General features: G+C 37.8%; 1 protein-coding gene across 1 annotated transcript in view; it reads right to left on the reverse strand.

Annotated features, from left to right (window-relative positions):
- Window positions 1-200: 200 nt before the first annotated feature.
- The window catches only part of Efhc2 (EF-hand domain containing 2), a 146,112-nt gene continuing 121,737 nt past the window's right edge, over window positions 201-24,575 (reverse strand). Inside the window, exons 14-15 of the mRNA XM_027927318.2 lie at window positions 17,470-17,575; window positions 201-481 (exon numbers count right to left, since the gene is read on the reverse strand). Coding sequence (XP_027783119.2) covers window positions 374-481; window positions 17,470-17,575 — 214 coding nt within the window. The 3' untranslated portion in view covers window positions 201-373. The remainder of the gene's footprint in view (window positions 482-17,469; window positions 17,576-24,575) is intronic.

The raw sequence follows: 24,575 nt of genomic DNA on the forward strand, positions 1-24,575 counted from the left end.
TCACAACTTATTGCTCTGATATAATTTGATTTTAAATTGTCATATATAGCTGTCAAAAACTATTTTATTTTTATATTGCAATAAATCAAAATACATTGGATGGAAAAATTATCATAAGATTCTTTGGTATTCATAAATCATACATATGATAAAAATGTTCAACATTTCTTTAAATGGCATTTTTAATAGTGCTGGTACATTAGTAATATAATATGATGCTCTGAAAAACTAAAATGACAAAAGATTAATTGTGCTTTATAGATTTCTATTCAATATGAACCTTGTTTCTTTTTGCATTTAATAAAATTATATCTACTAAAATAAACTTGGCAAAATTAGAGAGGTACATCAAAGGAAGTTGATTCAAAGTGTCTCATGGTTCCTCCTCCTCTAAGCCAAACACATCCCTCAAAAGGTCTAAGTATCTAATGAATTTCACAGGAATAGGTGATGGCATTCCGAGCCAAACATCTTCACATTTCTAGGAAAAAACAAAGATGGATATAATTAGAGCCACATTTCAAAACACAGTTTTGAAAATTCAACATCAAATTGTTTCTTGCCATTTGGTAAACAGTTTATTTTCAAAACATAATTCTTTGCTGTCCACTTCAGGATCATGAGGACTTTAGTATATTAGATTATTTCCTCTTTCTCTCTCTTTTTTCTTCCAGTGCTGGGGTTGAATCCAGGGTTTTGTGCATACTAGGCAAATGCTCTACCACTCAGCTACATCCCCAATCCTAACTTCTGTATCTTGATCCTTCACTTGCTGCCTCTCTTAGAATTAAAAAGGTCCACACTCTGCCATGTGACTGCAGACCCTCCCACAGAAGAGGAGGAATGTTTTCCTGTCCCTTTGATATGGGCTTGGCTACATGAATGGCTGTGGCTTGCGCACTTTTAGTGCTGGCCTGTTATACTTTTGCTACCACCATGAAAAGAGCATGGCCCTGGATACTGCTGGCTCTATAGAAAACCAGGCCTACTTGCAACCTGGAGCTCAGCCCAGTTACAGCCATCCAAGCTCACCTGACTTATAGGCCCATGGGCAAGAAAAATAAACATGTCTTGTGAACCACTAAAATTTTGGGAGTTGTTTGTTAGGCAGCACTACTGTAGTCATGGCTCTGCTATACTTTATTAAGAACTCAACTTTTTTCCTGTTTATTTTTAAATGTTGCTGGGAATTGAGCCCAGGGCCTTGTGCATGCTAGGTGAACACTCTAAAACTGAGCTACATCCCTAGCCTTAAGAATTCAATTTTTAAAATTCAAACTGGTAGCTATACTGGCAGCCTGGGTCCCATTTCTTCAATAAGCTGTTAAAAGAGCACTGGATCACTCACAGTATCCTTTTAGGGATAAGCTACCTTATATATACAGTCATGTGCTACATAACAGTGTTTTTGCCAATGATGTACTGCATATCTGACAGTGATCCCATAAGATTATAATGGAGCTGAAAAACTCCTACTGCATAGTAAAGTCATAGCTGTCATGATATTGTGACACAACACATTACTCATACATTTGTGATGCTGGTTTAAACAAACCTAGTTTGCTGCCAGTCAGATAAAGGTATAGCACATACACTAATGTACATAAGTATGTACAGTTAGTATATAGTGTTGGATAATGATAATAAATGACCATGTTGCTGGCTTATGCATTTACTAAAATTTTAATCATTAGAGTGTACTCCTTCTACTTAAAAGTTTACTATAAAACAATGTACCATGTTATGCTATGGTGGCCTCATATCTTGTGTTTACCATGCCTCTTAATTTCATTATTTTCTTTTGTGCTTGATTTAATCTCATATCACTTTATTCATTAGGGCTCTAGAGTAATAGGCTATACTGTATGTATACACACACATACACAAACAGCATATGGCCCAGGAATATACTAGCAGTAACATCTAAGTTTGTGTAAAGCATACTCTTAGGATTCTCATTCAACAGTAAAATCACCTAATGATGCATTTCTCAAAATATATCCCTATCATTAAGTGACATATAACTGTATGTGTATGTGTATATATATGTGAAAACTTTTACATATGCTACAATGGTCAATTAATATTAATATCAACAGAGGGAAAGTCCATAACTGCAGTTGCTTATATTTCTATTATCAAGGTTAATTGTATTATATAAAATGTTCTATTTCTTCTTTCGTTTTGTTTCTTGTAGTGCTAGGGATAGAACTGAGGGCCAGGTGCATGCTAGGCAAGTGCTCTACCACTGAGCCACAGTCCTAGCCTACAAAAAGGTTTTAAATCTCTACCGGTGTTACATTAGTGTCCACAGTCACAAGGTGTCACAGAAACACGGGGAGAAGCTCAATAAGTCTATGTGATGGAATTCTGGAAGCACACTGAGTCAGCAAGGTTTCAGTTGGGCCTTATGGGATGAGGAACATGTCTGCAGGGGGTTAAAGCACTGAAGGGTGCTCCAGGCATAGGGAATAAAATAAGCAAAGGCCTAAAGACCTCAATATCTATTTTCAAGAAAGAATGAGTAGCCCAGTGTGGTCTGTAAGGGCCTTTTGTGATAGTTCATACTTGAGACTGTGAAGAGAGGAAGCTACTGGTTGGTCTTTTCCAGAGGAACAGCAGGAATCTGATTAGAAACTGATTAGATAACTTGTTGGGTGTATGGCGAGTAAAATGAAATAGAGAAGCCAATTTGATGGTGACTGTGACAGTCCTGAGGAAAGATGACTGCACCATAAACCAGAACAGGTGAAGCTGGGCTGGAGAAAAGGGGCTATGTGTGAAAGATTCTACTGCAGGAAAACACAGAATAATAAGAAGGTAAGATTTGAAATGGTGATAAAAGAAAGGGGTAGTAATATGGTTTGAATAATGTACCCCCACACAAAGATATGTTGAGGTCCTGACCCTCCATATCTTAGAGAGTGACTTTATTTGGAAATCAGGTTTTTGAAGATGTAATTAGGTAGATTAAGATGAGGAAGATGAGGTCATATTGGAGTAGGGTAGAGCATTATTGCAATAAGACTGGAGTCCTTAAAAGAAGATGGCCACAAGACACAAGGGGAGAATGACATATGATGACAAAGGCAGAGATTGGGATTATGTAGCTGTAATCCAAGAAATGCCACAGCTATGAGGAGGCAAGAAAGGATTGCCACACAGGTTTTCACCTGTTTTTAATTAAAAAACTACTCTGGAAAGGAACATAAAGATTCCTACAAAAACTAGGAATGGAACCACTATTTGATCCAGTTATCCCACTCCTTGGTATATATGAAAAGGATTTAAAATAGCAACACAATTCACAATAGCTAAGCTATGGAACAGACTTAGGTGCCCTTCAACAGATGAATGGATAAATAAAATGTGATACATATACACAACAGAGTATTACTCAGCCATAAAGAAGAATGACTTTATGACATTTGCCAGTAAATGGATGGATCTGGAGATTATCATGCTAAGTGAAATAAACCAATCCCCAAAAACTAAAGGCTGAAACATTGCTCTGATATGTGGAAGCTAATGAACAATAAGTGGGGAGGGGCAAGAATAAAAGTTCAGTGGAGTAGGCAAAGGGGAATGGAGGAGAATGAACCTGACATAACTTTCCTATGTACATATATACCACCATGAACCTATTATGTACATACATAAGAAATTAATTAAAAATAACTGGATACATGACAGAACAATCAATAAATGGAAGGGAACAGAGTTATTGGAAAGGAAGGAGAATTAGACATACTAGGGACTAAATTAGAAGAATATGTATTCCATGCTTTTATAATTATGTCAAAATAGATTCTACTATCATGTATAACTAAAAAGAACCAATAAAAATAATTCTAAATTTAGTAATAGTTGACAGTGTCCATATTAGTTTCCTAGGGCTGTGGTAATAAATTACAATAACCTGGGTGGCTTAAATAAACAGAAATTGATTCTTTCCCAGTTTAGGAGGCCAGTAATCTAAAACCAAGGTGTCAGCAGGATAGGCCCGTGCACCTCCCCTAGCTTGTAGAGGTTGTCAATCATCTTTGGAGTTCCTTGACTTGCTGAGACAGTTCTCTGCTTCTGTGTTCACATGGTGTTTTTTATATGTCTCTATTCTTTATGTGGCTATCTTATGAGGACTCCAATCATTGGATTGACAGTCTACCCTAATCCAGTATAACCTCATTTTAATGGATGATATCTACAATGATCCTATTTCCAAATAAGGTCACATTCTGAGGGTAGATATGAATTTTGGGGCAGGGGAAATATGCAACCCAGAGCAATAGCATGAATAAAATAAGGAAAGCAGGAAGAAAAAGAGTTAAAAGAAATTTCAGTGGAGAAATAAGGATCAGAGGGAGGCAGTATGTTCAATTTTGGACATTTTTATTTCAAGTTCCTATAGGACATCACAGTAAAGATTCTGGTAAACACCTGGAAATACAGTTCTCTAGAGTATACAGCTCACATCCAGACTATACAAAGATGTGGAAGTCACTGGCATATGAGTGATCTGTAAAATTATGGCAATTGATAATATCGATGTGGAATAAGAACCCCAAGTACTGGCCTCTTTAAAGCCCCAAATCTTAATTTAAGAGATGATTTATGATGATGAACTAGTTGAATATTTTTGCAGGGTTATAGGAATCTTCTCAATATCTAGTACTAATAATAAGACATTTATTGGATATTTAGTATATGATAGAAGCTCTTTTAAGTGTTTTACATGAATCCCATTGTTTAATCATCACAGAAAGTCCCCAAGAGGAAGATGATATTATGATGCCTATTTATAAAAGAGAGAAACAAGTCATAGAAGGACGAAATAGCTTATCTAAAACCAAACCATCAGTCAGTGGAGAAGCTTAGATCCTATCCCTGGCTGTGAGGCTCTAGAGCTATGCTTATCTACTAGGCTGCCCACCAAGACAGCAATGGAGTGGGCCTGTTCAGAAGTAGCTAACCCCCATCCCACATAGCTACATTTGGTTCTGTCATTTTCAGCAAAAAAAAGTTAAGTAGAAAACAATATTCTTGAATTGAAACTTTTTTTTTTCTCTCAAGAATGCCGCCTCTCAGAGACTGAGCCCAATCCAACAACTGGCAATGTAAAGAAGGAAATGACCCTTCTAAATTCTTTCTAAAGGGTGTTTTGTGTAATTCATATCATATGGAACTTAATGAAATGGGCTTCCTCACACCAAAAAGTAGTGAACCATTGTGAACATATTAAGCAATAATTTTAATCAATGAAGGCTGAGATCAAGACATTCAACTCCTATTGAACACATTCTCAAAAAGCTGATTACAAAATTTAGGGCAATTTTTGCTCTGAAGTGGTATTTTCTAGTTTAATCTTATTATAGGGGAATGGTACAAACATCCAGACTCAAAATTGCTATCTCCTGATAGGTATTTTATAAAGTTTTGAATATAAAATGAATAAAACACATATAACTCATTTAATTATGATGGAGCTATTCAAGGAATGTATCCTCTTATGAAATAAGTCAGTACTAAAGGATCCTCCTCAGAACTTGTTAGTAAAAGTGGATTTTTTTAACATGGAATCATGATTTACATGCTAATAATAAAAGAGAAGAAATAGAAGAACTTATACTGGAATAATAACTCAGGAGTTGGAAATGAGAATCAAATTTATTAGCAATAAGTCAGACTTGGACAAAATAAAACTCAAGTAAAGACCTAGGAGGTTTGAAATTAAGGGTAGTTTAAGATAATAGTTTATTTCTTTAAATCCTGACTGCTCCCTATAGCACCCTGAAAGCCTTCCTGACTACTCTAGCTCCACTATACTCTTTGTTTAGAATCAATATCACTTCACTTGATCATTTTTCCCTTTCTCACTGTTCTCCAGTTTCTAGATGGGAGTGACTTTTTCTGTCTCAAATATTTGATAAATGCCATAGACACATTTATAGTGCTTCAGGAACCCAGGATCCATCCACTGCCAACCCCCAATTTTAGGGAGATGCCCTCAGGCTACCCAAAATTACAGTAAAACAGGGAGTTTTCAGAGGCTCAGGCAATGGAGTAGGACATCAATAAAGTAGAAGGAAATGTACCTTTTTCATAATTTTGCCTATAATTGGATCTACCTAAAGGAATTGCATGGCTGGTCCCTTTGTAAAAATAAAGAGGATTTGGGCAACATAATAAAACCCTGCCAGGAGTGGTGTGGTGGTACAAGCTACCTATTATCTCAGAGACTTGGGAAGCTGAGGCTGAAGGATCCCAGGTTCAAGGTCAGCCTTAACTTAGCAAGACCTTGTCTCAAGAATAAAATAAACAGGGGGATGTAGCTCAGAGATAGAGTTTAAGGATATAACTTAGAGGTAGAGCACCTGAGTTCAATTCCCAGTCCTGTCAAATACACACACACAAAAAAAAAAAAAAAAAAACAAAAAAAAACACATACATATGTGTATGTGTGTATCTATGCATGTATATATCCCCAAACTACCAGCTATCAGTGTTGATCTTTCTAATAAATCTGTAAGTGTTCCAAACATTATACAAACCTTATGAAAATCTAGGCAGTGAGTTAAAATACTGACCTTTTATTCATCCTACACTATAAAATGCAAAGAAAACTCCAGATCACGTGGTTTTCCCAGAAGTGCATGTAAGATTTTATTTGTTTTTGATTGAGACTGAATCTGGACCTTGTGCATTCTAGGCAAGCACTCTACCACTGAGCTACATCATATCCCATGCATGTAAGTTAAGTGGGAATAACACTTAAGTGGGTAATTCTACAACAGGGGGATTCATCCATAGAAGTTGATCCCTCCCATTCCAGATGAAGATGAGCCTCCTTCCGTCTCTGCAAGACAGGCCCTTGTTGATATGGGTTTGAAATCTATGTGTCATAGGCTCTGCCAGTGCTCCTTCCTACCCTCTTACACTTTCCACTTGGTCATACTCCAGTGTTCCTTTGGCGTTGAGATTCTACTTGGCCTCTGAGGCCCACTCTGACTGCCTGTGGGACAAGCCAAAAGTGCCAGGGAATTATTTTCTTTCCCCCACTTTGAGAGCAGTCCTCAACCAATGACTGAAGTGAGTTGACAGATGAATACTGCAGCTCCTTTGCACTTTGGATGGGATAACTCTGAGGAATATGTTGGCTGCTGGATCCCAGCATTTCCTAGCAGCCCTAAACTCCAGTCATCCACACTTATAACTGGTTTGATAATGTGCCCTTTAAGTAGCTCCCTCCCTTCACTTTCTCAGTACTTCTAATCCCTTCCTAATGGTTCTTTCCTGCAAAACTGTATAAGCTCAAATCCTTGTCTTCAACATTGCTTCTAGAGGAAATCAGATGAAGACACTAAGCAATTTTGCATGTATCAAAATTAAGAGCATGTTGCCAGGCATGGTGTGCACACTTGTAATCCCAGTGACTTGATGGTGATTTACATGAGTACACACATGTGCAACTATTCCTCAGGCAACAGTTGCATATGCCTGTAATTCCAGTGGATCAGGAGGCTGCAGCAGGAGGACTGTGAGTTCAAAGCCAGACTCAGCAACTTATCAAGACTCTGTCTCAAAATAAAAAATAAAACAGGGCTGGGAATGTGGCTCAGTGGTTAAGTGTCTCTGGGTTCAAACCCCAGTATCATAAATAAATAAATAAATAAATAAATAAATATTTAAGGGCATGCCTATGAAAGTTACAGCAGAGCTTGGAACAAAGCAACTTTCTGGCAAACTGACGGTGAATCCAGAGTCTCCAATGTGACTTCCAGACAGTCCCCAAATCTCAGAACAAAATTTAATGTAATTTGGAGTATTGAATAATATGTGCCACATAGCATTTTCTGGAAGAGGGAAAAACTATGAAATACAGAATGACATTCAATGATATAAAATTGTGATTCTAAAATGACTGGGAATCATCATCTCTGAGAGGGTCCTATGACATATTCCAAGCTGGCTGTCACTAGAACCACTTAAGATGTCAAAGAAGTTGGCAATAAATTACTCGTTCATCAATGGTAAAAAACTGTAGCTGTCGATCTGTAAAAAATCATACACCCTTGAAATGGGAAGCAAAGATGGCACTGGATGAAAACCCAGTAAACAGCAGCTGCCCAGTGAGAATAGCAAAGCTGTGTGTGAGCTAATAGGCCCTGGATTTATTTGCTTTGACATTTTTAAAAGGAAATTTAATTGGATTATGTCTTCTTTTAGTTTCAAATTTTTCTACTGTAGTACTGGCCACCAGATGCATGAGGGGAAAAGATCGGGAGCCAATTAAATTCCACGCTTCACTGAAACAAGGTTATTTTTATTCTTCCCAACTGCAAGGCTGATAGAGTCATGTTAGTGACTTCATCATGTTACTCCCTTCTACTAGCTTGGAAAAGAATGTTTCTATGGAAAATATCTATGTATTGTAGAAAAGTCCAATAGTAGTATATATGAAATCAAAATTATGGTTTTCTTGGACTCCTTCCTTCTAATAAGGGTGACATGACCTTAGAAATAATCAAATTAGGTACAAAAATATAAAAGCAATTAAATTTTAACAAAGCAAATTAAAATTCATTTTGGGAAGGGGATCTTGCAAATACTTCTTGAGATAATCAAGAGCATTCTGGTAACATAAGGAAAAGCTCATATATAAAACCAAAAGATTGGGCTGGGGTATAGCTCAGTGGAAGAGTGCTTGCCTAGCACATGTGACGCACTGGGTTCAATCCTTAGCACCACATTGAAATAAATAAAGTAAAGGTATTGTGTCAATCTACAGCTTTAAAAAAAGAAAGAAAATTTAAAACAACAAAAAATTTGCTAATAATTTTCTGTCTTATCATGGGCAATAGCAATTTTTCACCTTCACTTCCCTATGCCCTAGACAAAGCTTCAACAGATGTCATTTACATGTAAGTGTAGCTAAGAAAGCTGTCAATTATAAATAAGAAAACCTTCCTTAGAAGTACATTACAGGTAAAGTAAGTTTTCAAGGAAACATGGAATTTTTGAGCTTTAGCCTAATGTTCCAATGCTTCAGATCATATTAGATTCCAGAAACAGCATCTCCAACTAGGTTATTGCTCTATGTTAGGTAGTCAGTATGTGTTTACCAGTTACTTTTTTCAATCTAATGAAAATGGATAATAACCTTTTATTTCAATTCTTAAATTCAATCACAAATACTACAAATAACTTCTCATTTTAAAAGTTGGCACTAGCCCCTAACTATATATGCCTTACTTTTAGGAATGCCTCTTGAGTCTTAGCTTCCAATGTATAAATTAGGAATGATATTTATTTGGGCAAGATGTTAGGATAATAAAATGTCACAGGGCATTCAGTGCTCTAAATGCCAAAAGGAGATCCTCCACAAGTAGGATGTCCAAAGATTTATCCCAAGGTGTACCCAATCACCCACTACTTCCCACTGTCAAGGCCATATATTATCCTGTTGTGTGAAAGAGGGAGCTTTAGAGCCAACTGCTAATACTTTTGCAGTTATAGTGCTTGTAAAATGAAGCCATGTCCAATTTTTCTCAGAAATGTCACAAGATAAGACACCAGTCATACAGTGCAAGTTATAAAGTTTATATGAGAACCAATTTAGTGTTATTTTTTTAAAACGTGACTTCTGAGATTAACCAGACAGGCTCAAAACAGTGGGACCTATTCTGCCAGCTTTATAGCTACCATCTGCGAGCAAGCACAATAGAATGGGAATGGGGTCTCCAGGCTGTGATAGCACCAGGGCAACATGCTGACACCACAGATAGTCACATAATGGAGTGAGAGGTAAATTACAGCTCCATGGGCTGTTGAGGGGCCAGACAGAGTGATGACCAAGGAATATCCCCCACCCCCAAGAATCCAGGCTATAGGCCACTGGATGTAGGCCACAGCCAATATCCATCTATGCAGGAAAAAAACAAAAACAAAACATCTGTTACCAAAGGGCAGCAGGACTAATCAAAGATAGATTAGCTATAACATAGTTCTCTTTACATTTTGTTTGTTTGCTACTGGAATCCACTTCTATTATCTGAGGCCATATGACTATCACATGTAGGGAAGCTACATCTGAGCACTGGTCCTGACATCCAGTAGACCAAGCTCCAGGAGCTATTTATTAGTCTGGTCTGGCTTTATACCCTGGCTAGGCTATGGGGCTTGTTCTCCTGAGATAAGGTCTTTACTCTGGTAACAGATTGAGCTGGGTAATTCTCCATTTATCACTCAAGAGACTTCACCCTGCTCCTTGCCCTGGGAGGATGACCTATGTGAATTACATCAGCTTCCTTAATTTCTGGCTTCTAGGGTTCAACTAATGGGAGGTGGTGTCAGGAGATGGGGGATAGGGAGTGAGTAAGAGAAGAGAGATGTCACACTGACTTTCCTCCTCCTTGCCCTGCTCCTTCCCTTTTGGCCCTCGATTTGGTGGTGGCTACAGTAGCAGTAGTGCAATGATTATGTTCTCCAACTACTGCTCCAAATCCTTTGCTAGGCTCTAGTAATGCTGGTCCCTGCCTGCTTTCCCAGTCCTAAGCAGGCTAAAAGCTTTCTACCATTGCTACTCTCTGAGTGTTCCACCCTATTTCATCAAATCATCTCCATGACCCCTTTGAGCTGTGTGCATTTCCTGGTGTTACCTCACTGGAACAGGGACTCATCATGCTCAATCCTTGGTGAGGATGAAAGCTTGAGAGTCTATCGACAGGCTCCCTCTGATTGCTGAATGGTGCTAACTTCTAGATTCCTATCACAGTGCTATTTTGGAGATATGCCCTTCTGGAATTCCCTGATACCCAACTCCTTTTGATCCCATATCTGTGTACCAAACCACCTCTCTACTCAGCCTCAGGTTAGACAAACCCTGGTCCTGTTCCTGGTTTCTGTCCTCTCCCAGCCCACTCCATGTACTATGAAGGTGCTCTAGATCCTTACCTAAACATTAATCCTATCCATTAACACCTGATGCAGGCAGAATATGTTGAATCTAACACTCATCTTTCATCACTCAAGAAGTCCTTTTTCATTTCTCAGTGTGTTCTTTGGTACAGGGAAGAGGTCATACTGAGGAAAACATTCAGCCCATGAGTAAATCTATGAGTTCTGAGTGAAACTTCTAGAGAGCTGCCCATGTCATTTTTGATGTCATTTCTGGAACTTTAGCCACTGTCAGCCTATCCATCTCATACAATGGACAAAATGTGTGGCTTTCCAATCCCAGGCCTCCACCTACGCCCTGCTTCCACACAGAAACTCAGCCTGTTACTCCTTATTCTCAGAAGATCTTTAATCTCATCACTTTGTACTCAGGGCTAGGACACTGCCACAACCTGGTGAATCTTGCCTTGAAACTCCACATGTCATTTTTGACTAGGGCAGACTCCCCAAATGTTGGTGATTCCTTAAAGTATAAGTGAGAGGTTTTTTCTGCCCAACCAGGCCCAGGGACTGGCAAATCTGGTCTAATCCCTCCATGGCCTATTGTGGCATAATCACTCTCCTATTAGTTCCCTGCCATGCATGGAAGATCTGACAACAATGGAGGAGGCTGGCTCATACTACTAGGCTCCCAACTGACACCAAAAACAACCAACAGGGGCTTCAAGAGTGGCTGGTTACTAAGCTGTGATGTGCCATCTAGAATCTCCTTGAGGAAGCACTTGGTGGCCTAAGTCCTGAGGAAGGACAGGGATTCCCCTGAAAGGATTACCTCAACTACAAAGATGTCTTGGTTGCAAAGAGCCATATTGTCTAAGGTTATTTCTTTTCTTGAACCAACTCACAGAATTTTTTTTAAAGGCCAGGGGCTGGGGATATAGCTCAGTTGGTAGAGTACCCCCAGTACCACACACATGCAAAAAAAAAAAAAAAAAAAAGACCAGGCTAGTTTGGCCCAACTCAGGATAACTCTGAAAGATGATTCTAGCTCCAGAGCTCTCTGTGGGTCAGACAAGCTGTCTTTAGGTATATACTATACCTCAACTTCTCCCTCTGCTCACTCCTGATTCTTTCCCCTACTTTCCATAGGAGTTGATTCCAAGGATACTTTCAAGTAAACATCTGCATGTTAGGCTCCACCTGCTCTCTGGAGAACCCAACCTGTGACAAGATCTGATCCACAACTATCTGGAGGCATTATTAGATATTAACATTTAAGCATACTTAAATGGTTCAGTAGATACTATATTCTTCACTACCAATTCTACTGTATGAACTATGTGACACTGTGCTTGACCCATTCATAACTAAGTATTTTTACATGAGATTATAGATTCACTCATAACATTCCCAAGCTATCTTATATCCTCTTGATGAAACAATGACAAGCTTAGCAATACCAGAGTGCTTTGGAATCTGATTAAGTTCTCATTATGGGTTATATTGATTGGGTAGCATTTGATACTTGTTTTCAGTTCTTTTTAATTGATCTAAAAAAAGTGGTTGGGCTAGGGTTGTGGCTCAGTGGTACAGCACTCACCTAGCAAGGTCCTGGGTTCAATCCTTAGCACCACATAAAAATAAATAAATAAAATAAAGGTATTGTGTCCAACAACAACTTTATAGACACACACACACACACACACACACACACACACACACATGCACACACACACAGTGGTCCCTTCCAAATGTCTCTGGCAGACTGATATCTTTCTAGGCTCAGTAAGCAGAACTGATGGGACCATATGAGTAAAATTCGTCTCACCATAAATGAGTAACAATTAGGAAGAGCTTGCTGCTAAAGAATAGGCTCTTTCTAATGGGACATTTTCAGCCTATAACTGTTCTAACGCTTACTGTTAAGCACAGAAAACTATCTTAGCCTTGGAAGGGACTGCTCAGGGCCAACTACCCTGACATGAGGAAGGTAAGGCATTTCCATTTTATAAACAATGACAGAACCTAATTTAAGCCCCACTATGGGAAAGGTATCACAATAAGTGCCTCATGTATATTGACTCAGTTCCTTACAACAACCTTAATGGAGAGATACTCTAATCTCCATTTTTGAGATGGGTAAACCTGAAAGGTTGACTAACTTGTACCAAGTCACCCAGTTAGTTGATGATGGAGTCAAGCATTTGAAATCAAATCCCTATGGTTCCAGACCTCTGCCCTACACTCTCTCTCTAAAGCACCTGAGGCTCAGTAATTGTCTCAGTGACAGAGTTGGTAAGTCATAAAATGGGGAAGAAGTGACTGCAGGAAGAGTGAATCTTTGACCCTCCCATGCAAAGTGACTCCAACCCAGTGTGGGTGGTGATCTTTTTGTGGGTCAGGAAATAAATTTAATGGGTCAGAAACAACATTCAAAAGAGAAAGAAAGAGGATGGGAGAGAGGAGAGAAAAAAAACAATGGAAGAGATAAAGGGAGGAAGAGAGAAAGGAAAAAAGAAAACAAATCTAACTACATATATAATGCCATAGGTAGTTACAACAGCATTCTTTCATGAAACTTTTGTTCATTATGTATGTGCATGCTGGGTTGTTGTGAAAAATACATGTAACTTACCCTGGGTTGTAGTATAGAAAAGTGATTATATTTCATTCAAATTCAACAGTCATCAGGAAAATAAAAATTAAAGTAATAAGATACCACATTTTTGAGGCAAAAACATAAAAACAACAAAAATGCCTATTAATAGAGTGTTTAACAGATTATTATATATCCATATATACCTAATAAACAATGGCTTAGGTCTATACATATTAAGCTAGATGAATTTTCCATGATTAGGAAAAGCACACTACAGATAAATGTATGTGGTATGATACATTTTTGTGCAAAAAAAAAAAAAAAGATGAAATCTCAGAGGTGAATTGGATAGTGGATTGGGTGGAATGAAAGAAGAGAGAAGTAGAAAGCAAATCAAGGAACAACAAAGGTTTTTGCTAACTAGTGAAAATAAGTACATGTATCATTGAGGGTCCCAAGGGAAATAGAGGACAACACACAAACAGCGTAAATAGACAAGCTTAATAAATAAAGTGACTACAGTCATCATTCAGTATCTGAGGGGGATTTGTTACCAGACTTCCCACAGATACCAAAATCCACTGACAGCTCAAGTCTCTTACATAAAATGACACAGTATTTGTATCAGATCTTTGCACATCTTCCCACACACTTTAAATCATCTCTGGATGATTTATAGTGGTTAACACAATGTAAATGCTGTGTAAATAGTTGTTGTACTGTATTGTTTAGGGAATAATGACAAGGAAACAAGCCTGCATGAGTTCAGCACAAGCACAGTTTTTTGTTTTTTTTTTTCTTGAATATTTTCTATCCATGGTTGGTTGAATCCATGAATGCAGAACTTGTGGATACAGAGGGCTGGCAATACTTTACAAAGTTGTGGGAAGTGTTTAGGAAAATCAACAGAGGATTCTCCAGTCCCCAAGAGTTGTAACAGCAGGGAGCTATTACAACTACCTGGGTCTAAAGGGGTACATAATGTTGGAACCTGGAGTGACAGCTATATGGACAGAATCTCCACACAGAATCTATGAATCTTGGTAGGTGGAGGATATAACTGGCAGGAAGGGAAATTATTTCTCTCTCTTCCCATCTTCAACTTTTCTGCTGGTGCATCCCATTGGCCAATCCAACTAGATGCCTGAAAGCTAGGGAATGCACTAATGTGGTCCACAATGGTCAGGCCCAGGACTGATTTGGGCAGGCTCAGAAAAGGGTAGAGTGACCTAGACATGGTACTAATAGAATAAATGGATAACAACCAACACAGAATACTAGGACGTTAAATGAAAAGGTAGAACATCAACTGAATTCAACATTTTTATATATAAAATTTTTATTTCATAATTTTATACATAAAAATTTACTTTATAATTTTACATAATTTGTTCATATTTTAGTATTTTATATATACAAATAAAACAAATTCTATGTCTAAACATTTTTATATATAAAATTAAATACTCACATGGATAAGGTTTAAAAGATTACCAGGGAAAATGACAGTATTAATTTGCTTTTGTGGTAATATTTTGGATATGGGTTCATTGAATCCAGTATCTTCAATAATAATTTAAAAGATATTTTTCTTCTTCTACTACTTTGTTTTTTGGTGATGGGGATTGAACCCAGGGCTTTATGCATTCTGAGTACACACTCTACCACTGAACTATACCCCCAGTCAATGTTTTTCTTTTATTGTTGGCAATAGACTAGACCTGAATTAAGAATCTGACTCTACCATATACTTGTTCTTTTTCTAACTTCCTCATCTCTACAATGGGAATAATAAAAGTACCTACCTTATAGGGTTTCTATGAGGGTTAAATAAGCAAAGAGTTTTTGAGATCTTAGGTCAATGGTTGGCACACAGTAAATGCTGTGTTTGCTGTTACAATGGTGACATCAAAAGCCTCCTAATGGGTTCCCTGATGACAGAATAGCCAAAAAATCTCACAATGGATCTGCCTGTCTTTACCTGTTTTCTCCAGTCTACCCACCACCTTGCCAGAGCAAGCTCCCTGTGAAGGGCACACCTGATCATGTCACTTTCTTTCTTAAAATTTGCCAATAATATATATATATATATATATATATATATATATATATATATATATATAAAATTTATTTATTTATTTATTTAGTTAGTTAGTTAGTTAGTTAGTTAAGCACTGGGGATGTAGCTCAGTGGTAGAGCTCTTGCCTTGCATGCACAAGGCCCTGGGTTTGATTCCCAACACTGCAAAAATAAATAAGTGATTTATTTTAAAAAATGTTTAAGGACTTGGAAATGCTAACTGCCCTGTCATTATATATTATATACATGTATCAAATTAATACAATGTACCCCATAAATATGTATCATTTTAAAATAATTAATTTAAAAATTAAAATGAAAAAATACATATTTGTTAGTGGTCTCCAGATAATATTCAGGACAACATTCAAACCTCACCCATTTGTAGGCAACTCCAGTCATCCTTCACTCCTCCCTATGTGCCTTCACTCCAGTCACACCAATTCCTCCTGGCTCTTTTCAAGTATCAGTCTGCCCCATGTCCCAGAAAGCTCTGTTGAGAATGCCTTTTCCATATCACATCACTTTCCTACCTTGCTACTGTTACTACTCATCACTGAACTGTCAAGCATTACCTCCCCAAGAATACTTCCTGTCCACTAGCCTGATTTAGAAGCAGCTTCTTGGGCTGGGGATGTAGATCAATGGCAGAGCGGTTGCCAAGCATGCACAAGGCCCAGGGTTCCAACTCCCCACCCCCAGCAACACACATGTGCACACATGCACGCACACAGCTATATCAATCCATATTCCAAATCATGAGTGTACTGATTCCTCATCAGCAGTGGGTTCCTCAAGGATAGCAATGATGACCTTTATCTTTGGACACCAGCATAAAGCAGAGAACCTGCTAAGAGTGGACACTTAATTCTGATTTGTCTGAGGATTAAATCTATAAATGAATAAAATAAGTAACTTACCTGATTCGAAGTCACTCAGCTAAGTAAGTGACAGTGACAGAATTCAACTCCAGTTCTGTTCAACTCCAAAGGCCACCACTGTCCCTCAACCATCTGGAAGTTCCAAGGCTGCCCTTGAAACTCCAGAGTAGTTGCATGCCTGAAGGAACTCCCAGGGGCACTAGATCAGCTCAGGCCAGAATGAACTGGTCAGCAGGAATAAATGCCTCCTTTCTGACAGTATCAACCACATGACATTTGCTTTATTAAGGGCCTTTCCCAAGAAAATCAATTTCTGGAGCATGTTAAAATGTAAACAAACCACCACCCACTCACCCACTCCTTAAAGATAATTGGTCCAAAGAGGTCTTAGAGAATTCAGACAATTCCACAATGTTGAGAGCACCATCTGATCACATGAACTTGTTTTCCATTACCAAGCAGTTTTCTACTGAGTTTTTATTTTAAATTTGACCCCGCCATAAAATGTGTACCTCCATCTTCTGTTGTTTCACATGGCAAACCTGTGTGTACAGCCACAGTTATGCTGGGGATTCAAGACAGGCACCATTTGAGATTTGCTCTTGTGGCTTATAATGATGTTACCAGAATCCTCTGATAACAGTGTTTATATCTATTTATAACTGTAAACTATTATCCCTTTTTCTATATAATTGGATGCAACTGAGGTTAAAAAATTCAGCTGCATAAAAAAGTCATGCTCTTAGAGAACAGATGTTTGCTCAGCATGGAAAGTGAATTAGCCTTTAACATAAATACCAAGAAACACATAAACACTCTTTCCAAAAGCACTGATGTTGATATTTTACATTGAAAAATAATTTAAAGATACAGGATGTTAAAAATGCAAGATAGCGCCTATTAATAAATATTATTTGAGTTGTTTCTAATTTTGGCTATTATGAATAAAACTGCTATGAATTAAAAAAATGCAAAGGAGGTATCCACAGCTGGTTTTAAAAACAGGTGCTATTTACCTCTTTAAGGTACGATGGGGCTGACAATTCAGGCATTGGATTCATTCTCCAGTTCAGGGCAGAGAAAAATGACTCATAATTTATTTGATGTTCACTATCTTCAAACCTGCAAATAAATGACTTGACTTAGTCTGCAGAATTCAGGATTCAAATGCCAGTTTACATTCTCATGTATATTTCAATATCTGATATTTTTTCTTATTTTTATTAGTTTATTATCTACTCACCATCTTCAAGAATATAAATTCTGTGAGAGCAGGGGTCTTACCTATCTAATTTGCCAAAGTATTCTTAGCACCTAGATCAGTGCGGGTTCTTAGTAGGTATTCAATAAACATGTGCTAGAGTTGTCTAAGAAACAAATTTCCATACTTAGTAACTAAGATCCTCATTATATTTTCTTAAGAATATTTGAAGGCCTTTTTAGTTTAATGGTTGGCATCAAATGCTAGTAAAATAAAATGTCTTTATATTTCTTAATACCTTTTAAATCTTTAAAACAAGCCTAGATTAATTTTGACCACTAGTACATTTTTGGGAAAAATAAAAAAAAAATAATATATTTGTTATATAGCCATTAAAAGGGCTTATTTAGATCCATATTTGCTATCACAGAAATATGTTTTGGGTATATTGTTGAACAGAAAGGAAGTTATAAAATGTACGTACAGTTATGATCCTATTTTAAGTTTATATTTATCTTAAAAGGCATAGAAAAAATCTGGTTCTAACAATAGGCTTACATAAGAACAGCTATCTCTGGAAAGAGAAATTATGATTTTGGCTTTTTCTTTACACTTTTATGTATCATGTGAATTGTTTTAAATTTATAATCAGAAAAAGTACATTTTCATTTTGAAAAAATTTAACAAATCATTATGATGCACCATAAATGTCTAGGTTCAAAATAACCAATATTTTTTAGACTACTTGCATGATTTATATATTTTTGTGACAACTATTTCTTAATTATGGACTCTGGCTAAAATTCATCCTTAACTTTGTTTTGGCCATCAAGATACAATAATTTCAATTCAATTGCTATAATGACCTAAACATTGTCTAAATACTTCTTAGTACAATACCTCAATACCACTGATCCTAAACTTGAAAAAATCATGTCAGTTTTAAAAGCCAGTTATCTATTAATCATGTAATACCATTTTTGGAAGTAAATGACAAACATCACTAAGACATTCTTCTAAGCACTCTGTTCCAGGCACCTGCCTTTAAAATAATACTCATAATAAGTCAGATTTTTCTTTGATCTTCAAAACATGGTAAGAAAATAATAGCTCACATTTATAAACTAATAAAAATCAGCACCAACAAATTAATGTTATAGTTTAATATAACATAGACTCATCAAACTAAACAAAGTGGGATAAACAGAGTGATCTGAGGAGGGGAACAGGAATTCTGTAATTCTTTTCTGTACATTTCTTGGCCAAGGCTTCTGGGATACAGCTCCAATTTGCCACCCCCTACCACTCTTTACCCTTTAAATTTTGTCTTACTCATCATTTCAACTCCTTAAAGGACATGCTCTGGTTATGGAAATATTTGTAGCCAAAATGTAGGACCATTATTTCTTTCATTTGTGTATATTTGGGGGGAAGAACTAAAACTCATTCAATTAAAGATATCTTCTGAGAAGCTTTCCTTTAGCAGGGAGCCTTAAAGAAAGCATTTGCTAACACTCTGAGTAGAAGCTGAAGTCAGAGAAGGAGATCATATAGAGCCTTTGACTTTTATTCTGAGGAAAACTAAGAGCCACTGGACCATATTGTACAGAATAGTTAGGGGATCTTCAATGTTCTGAAAGACCATGTCCCCTGGAAACTCATGCTGAAATATAATCACCAATGTGATGATATTAGGAGATGGCATTTGGGGAGAGGTGTTCAGATCATGAGAACAGAGACCTCATGAATGAGGTTAGTGTCCTTACAGAAGAGACCACTGCGAGCTCCTTTGCACTTTTTGCCATGTGAAAACATAGCAAGAAGGAGCCATCTATAAGCTGGGAAGTGGTCCTTCTCTAGATACTTAATGTAAGAGCTCCTTGATCTTGGACTTCCCAGCCTCCTGTACTGTAAAAAAAAATATATTTTTTTTTCTAAGCTACCCAGTTTATGGTATTCTGTTGTATCAGCCTGAACAGACCAAGATAGGACCTAAGACATTTATAAAAGAGGACATTAACTGAAATACTAAGAGTAGAATATAGCGGTCAAGGTGGAAGTGGAAGGACAGCTAGCAGTCTCTTGCAGTAATCCACACAAGGAGTAATGGTAGCTTAGACTGAGGGTGGTGGCAATGAAAAGTGACAAACTCCGAATGTATTTAGAATGTGGAATTCCTATAGTATGTAAGAAAGGAAAAATTCAAGATGACTTCAAGGCTTTTGCTTGAGCAACTGAAAAGATAGAACTACCTTAACTGAGATGAGAAAGACTGCAGGATGTAAACATTGAGAATCAAGACCCCAAGTTCAGTTTGGGCTATGTTACACTTTGATGGGAAGTGAGCAATTTGGGCTATGAGTCTGAAGTTCAAGGAAGAGGTCCATTTCAAGATTTAAGTGTGGAAGTCATTAGCTATATAGATGCTATTTAAAGGCACAAAACTGGGATACTGGGTGAGATCATCAATGAAATAATTGTTTCTATCTGTTTGTATTGTACAGAATTTAATTGTCAGTAAATTCCCACATGAGTTACACAAGGCACTTACACAATCCTAGAGTTTGGAAGTGTACAATTTCAGTAATTGGGAAACCACTCAAAAGACTACCAACTAGAAATAGGATCACATCAGACTTTACTCCTCATATACAATCCAATAAGCAGTTCTGTGGGTTCTACTACCATAAGCATAGTACAGATCTATCTACTTCTTTCCATCTCTTTCACTTCTCCCAAATCCCAAGCCACTATCATCTCTCACCAGGATTTTAGCAACAGTTTACCATCTTGGTCTTGCTATTTCTATCTATATTGCAATAGACTATCCTTCACCAGAGTGATCTTTCTGTAACATAGATTTGCTCGATCACTTTCTTGCTTGAAGTCCTCCAATGACTTCCCAATATACTTAGAACACAAGCTGAACTCTCATCAGGGTTTACAAACTCAACTTAATCTGGCTTCTGCAGACTTCTCTGATCACATGTTCTCACCTGAAAACTCTCTTCTTGTTACAATGTTCTAGGTCTACTGGCCTTCTTCTGGTTCCCTGAACATGCCAAGATTGCTCCTAGAAATGTAAAGCAGTTGTGTCTTCTGGTCCCTTTGTCTGAACTCTCAATTCAAATTACAATTCCTAGCCAAGTGTGGTAGTGCATGCCTGTAATCCCAGTGGCTTGGGAGGCTGAGACAGTAGAATCATGAGTTCAAAGCCAGCCTTAGCAACTTAGCAAGGTCCTGAGCAACTCAGCAAAACCCTGTCTCTAAAATACAAAAAAGGGCTGGGATGTGGCTCAATGGTTAAGTACCCCCGAGTTCAATCCCTGGTACCAAAAATAAAATTATAATTCCTTAGGAAGATCTTCCTGGAGTCCCTCTTATCTGAGTCTCTGTCTGAATTTGCACTTGTCCTGGATGACAGTGCTGGAACTCACAGAAAACTTCTGGAAGTCACCACAGGAAGTCCTATTATTTCTATTATTTTTTACCACTCACTGATATTTGCTCATATTTACCCAGCCCTTTTCCCTGTCTAGCTCATAATGTGTCAGACTCAATATGTCTAACCATTTGCCCATTTGGAAAGGATATTTCTGAATCAGATTACACTTGAGAAGGATCAAAAGCCATAAATAAAAACTGTATGTAGCTCACAAATTATGTATAAATTTTTTTTGACAAGAAATGAAAGATGTCATCTTACCCAAATCCCAGAGCTAGGCTTAAAGAAAGAGTTAGCTAATGTGGTAAAATGCTCCAAGTTTTTCTTTTCAGTTTTGTCTTAGAAGACCTTGATGTATGTGGGAATTTCCCCAAGGGGCAAAGGAGAGAAAAGAACAAAGAATATTTCAATAAAAGGGATGCTTCTTGAAAAAATTCTGTGCTTTTGGGAAGTGGGCAGACTTGCAGTAAATCATAATGGATTGATCGCAAGTATTTTTCTCCCTTTTCCACCAAATCCTACTTTTCACCTGTAAAGGAATAAAAGTGGGGATAAAAAGGAAGAAACACAATGATGAAGATAGCTGGAACAGATAAAAGTGGAAAAGAGATTTCAAAAATTTTTGCAAGATGAGCTGGGTGCAGTGGTACATGCCTATGATCCCAGCTATTTGAAGGCTGAGGCAGGAGGATAACAAATTCAAGGCCAACCTGGGCAACTTAGCAAGCCTCTGTCTCAAAATATTTTTAAAAAGCCAAAAAGGCTGGGAATGTAAGTCAGTAGCAGAGTGCCCCTGGGTTCAATCCCTAGTACCACTTAAAACAATTTTTTAAGGTGAAAAGCAAATCGAAGATTGGTAACTGACTTGGTAGAGCAGAGGAAAGGAAACTGAGCTCAAAGTGTCTATCTGGCAGGGGATGAAAGGGAAAGTATCATTGAGAGACCAATCCATGTGGCCTGCAAATTTCCTAAGAGACTCCTAAGTGCAACATTCAGGTGCCAATAAAGGCAGGGATAAAGTGTGGCATTGAAAACAAGGACTGTTGGAAACTCGAATTAAAGCAAGAATGGAGGGACCCCCAAGTATCTTCTTCCACAGTGTGTTTCTCCCTTTAGGAAGTAAAGGATAGCTCTATTTGACTAATTCTACAGAGATTGCAGTCATGGAGAGATGGCATAATGGAGACAGAGAAGAACCTGAATTTGAGAGCACTCAGCCCCCTTCCTTCCCCTTTCCTCTTTCCAGAACATCAGTGGCCATGTTTAAACTCTCCTACCTTCTCTGATCCCATCCTCCTTTCTACTAGGGAAAGGAAAATATAGGATTCTTCTCTCAATATGGTAAATATTTACAGAGAAATCTCCAGATTTCAGCTTCTGGGGATTCCCCAATGAAGAAGGAGCTTCAGAAACTGATTGATTGTGCAATGAAACCCACCAATCAACAAGACTCCCCTGCCCAACCAAAGTGTCCAACATTAAGGACAGAAGTCAAAACAGTAATGGGGGGTGGGATGGGGGGAGAACAAGAGAAACAGAGAGTTCAGGGAGCAGAGGGCAAGATGTGAGCTAAAAGGATATATTATTCCCCTGAAAAGAGAACAGAGGACTACAAAAAAGGAAATATGTGGCCTAAAAACATGTGCTTGGAATTAAAAAATATGAGAGTGGTAGAATGATGCAATTAGATGGTTTGGAACACAAAGTGGAGGAAATCCTCTGATAAATACATCTAATGAAAATGAGAAAATTTGAGACAGAAAATGTCCAAATGCGGGAGATCTGAAATCTTAATAATAGGAGTTCTCATAAGATAAAAACGAAAATGGAACAGAGGAAATTATTAAATAACTAATAAAAAAATTCTCAGAAACAAAGGGGAGAGCCTGCAAAGTAGAAGAGCCCACAAAGTGGTAACCACACTGAATTCACATATGAACACTTGAAGGCTGAGGCAGGAGGATAACAAATAAAAGGCCAGCCTGGGCAACTTAGCAAGCCTCTATCTCCAAATATTAAAGTCCCTATCATGAACTTCCAGAACATCAGAGATAAAGAGCAGATCCTGAGAGCATACAGAAAGAACAAGTAGTAATGAAAACCAAGATTACACTAAATTCTCAATCATCACAACAGGTAGTTAGGAGATAGTATCTATAAATGATAAATCAAAAAAAATTATTATGCACATCCTAAATGCCTGCAAAAGCAGCTAGAAGGGTTAAAGGCAGCCATTGATATGGCCAGAGAATGCCATTGATGGAATAAGCTTATCAGAATGATTGGATTATTTTATTATGTTTAAATTTAAAATGTAAGGGGTGTTAAAAGCAGGTGACAGATCCTAAAACATGCTTTTCTAGGTAGTAAACATGGAAACATCCATCTTGGAAAGAAAGGAGTGCTACTAGTTGGGAGTTTGCTCACTTGGAATTAGTCTCTGAGTCTTCCTCCCTGCTCTCAAATTCTGCATTTAGCTTCTTCCATGGACCACTGATATGGTGAGATTTTTCCTGCCATCATTTGCTATTCTATACTTTGATACAAACTATACCTGTAACATGAAGTTATGAGAGAGCCCTAGGATACAAGGGAGATCTCCTGTTCTAAAAACAGAGCAGGTTGGAAAAGAAGTCAGGAGAAACAATTCAGAGATGGAGAAAGGTTTGAACATCAGGTAAATGAGGACAAGTAGGCTACTCAATGCCTATAGTTAGCCTCGAAGGTTATTACCCCTGTACTCATCATGGAGGCCTCCCTTTGGCCCATGACTAAATACATCATTTGCCAAATCCCAGCCATCCTTTCAAAATAGTTTGGAAAAGCCTGTGAATTGTATAGAAAATATATTACCTCATTTCATTGTCATGTTGGGCTTTCACTAAAAAATATGATCCAGATTCTCCACCTGAGTTCCCTACTTTATTCCTCTCCAAAGAACATTTGGGTCTTGCTAAAACTCTGATCGACAGTCAAATAACAGAGATTTGCTACTCTGGAAGAAATTCATTTTAAAAGTCTTTGAAGGCAATTCCAAAGAAGAACTTTCTATGGCAACATTGTTGGAATCAGTGCAGAGCCTTCCAGGGTGACTGCCCTAAAGGGCAATGCTAATTCTGGCTTTTAAGTGTTTCTATGCTTGTTAAAAAGTCAGCCTCCTTACTTTCAAGTCCCAGTTCACAGTGCTAAAGTGTTTTCCTAAAGCCTCCATAAATTCTTCTTTCCCTTTGAAACTTCAGCAATCTACCATTACCTTCACTACACAAACCATGAGACATGTTTGTGCAAGAAGGGGGAGGGAAGGCAATTTCTCTGGTTCCTCTCTAAATAATAATGGCCCCCAAACATGCTCCCTGATGCTTTGCTAGGTGGGAGTTCTTAGAAGTGAGTCTAATGGGACATTTGACTGATGTTCATGCTCCCCCTTCCAAAAATGATGAATGACTTGAAAACTGCAGAAGCCATCCATCTCCTTG

The sequence above is a fragment of the Marmota flaviventris genome, chromosome X (assembly GCF_047511675.1).
Source record: "Marmota flaviventris isolate mMarFla1 chromosome X, mMarFla1.hap1, whole genome shotgun sequence".
NCBI classification, from domain to species: Eukaryota; Metazoa; Chordata; class Mammalia; order Rodentia; family Sciuridae; genus Marmota; species Marmota flaviventris.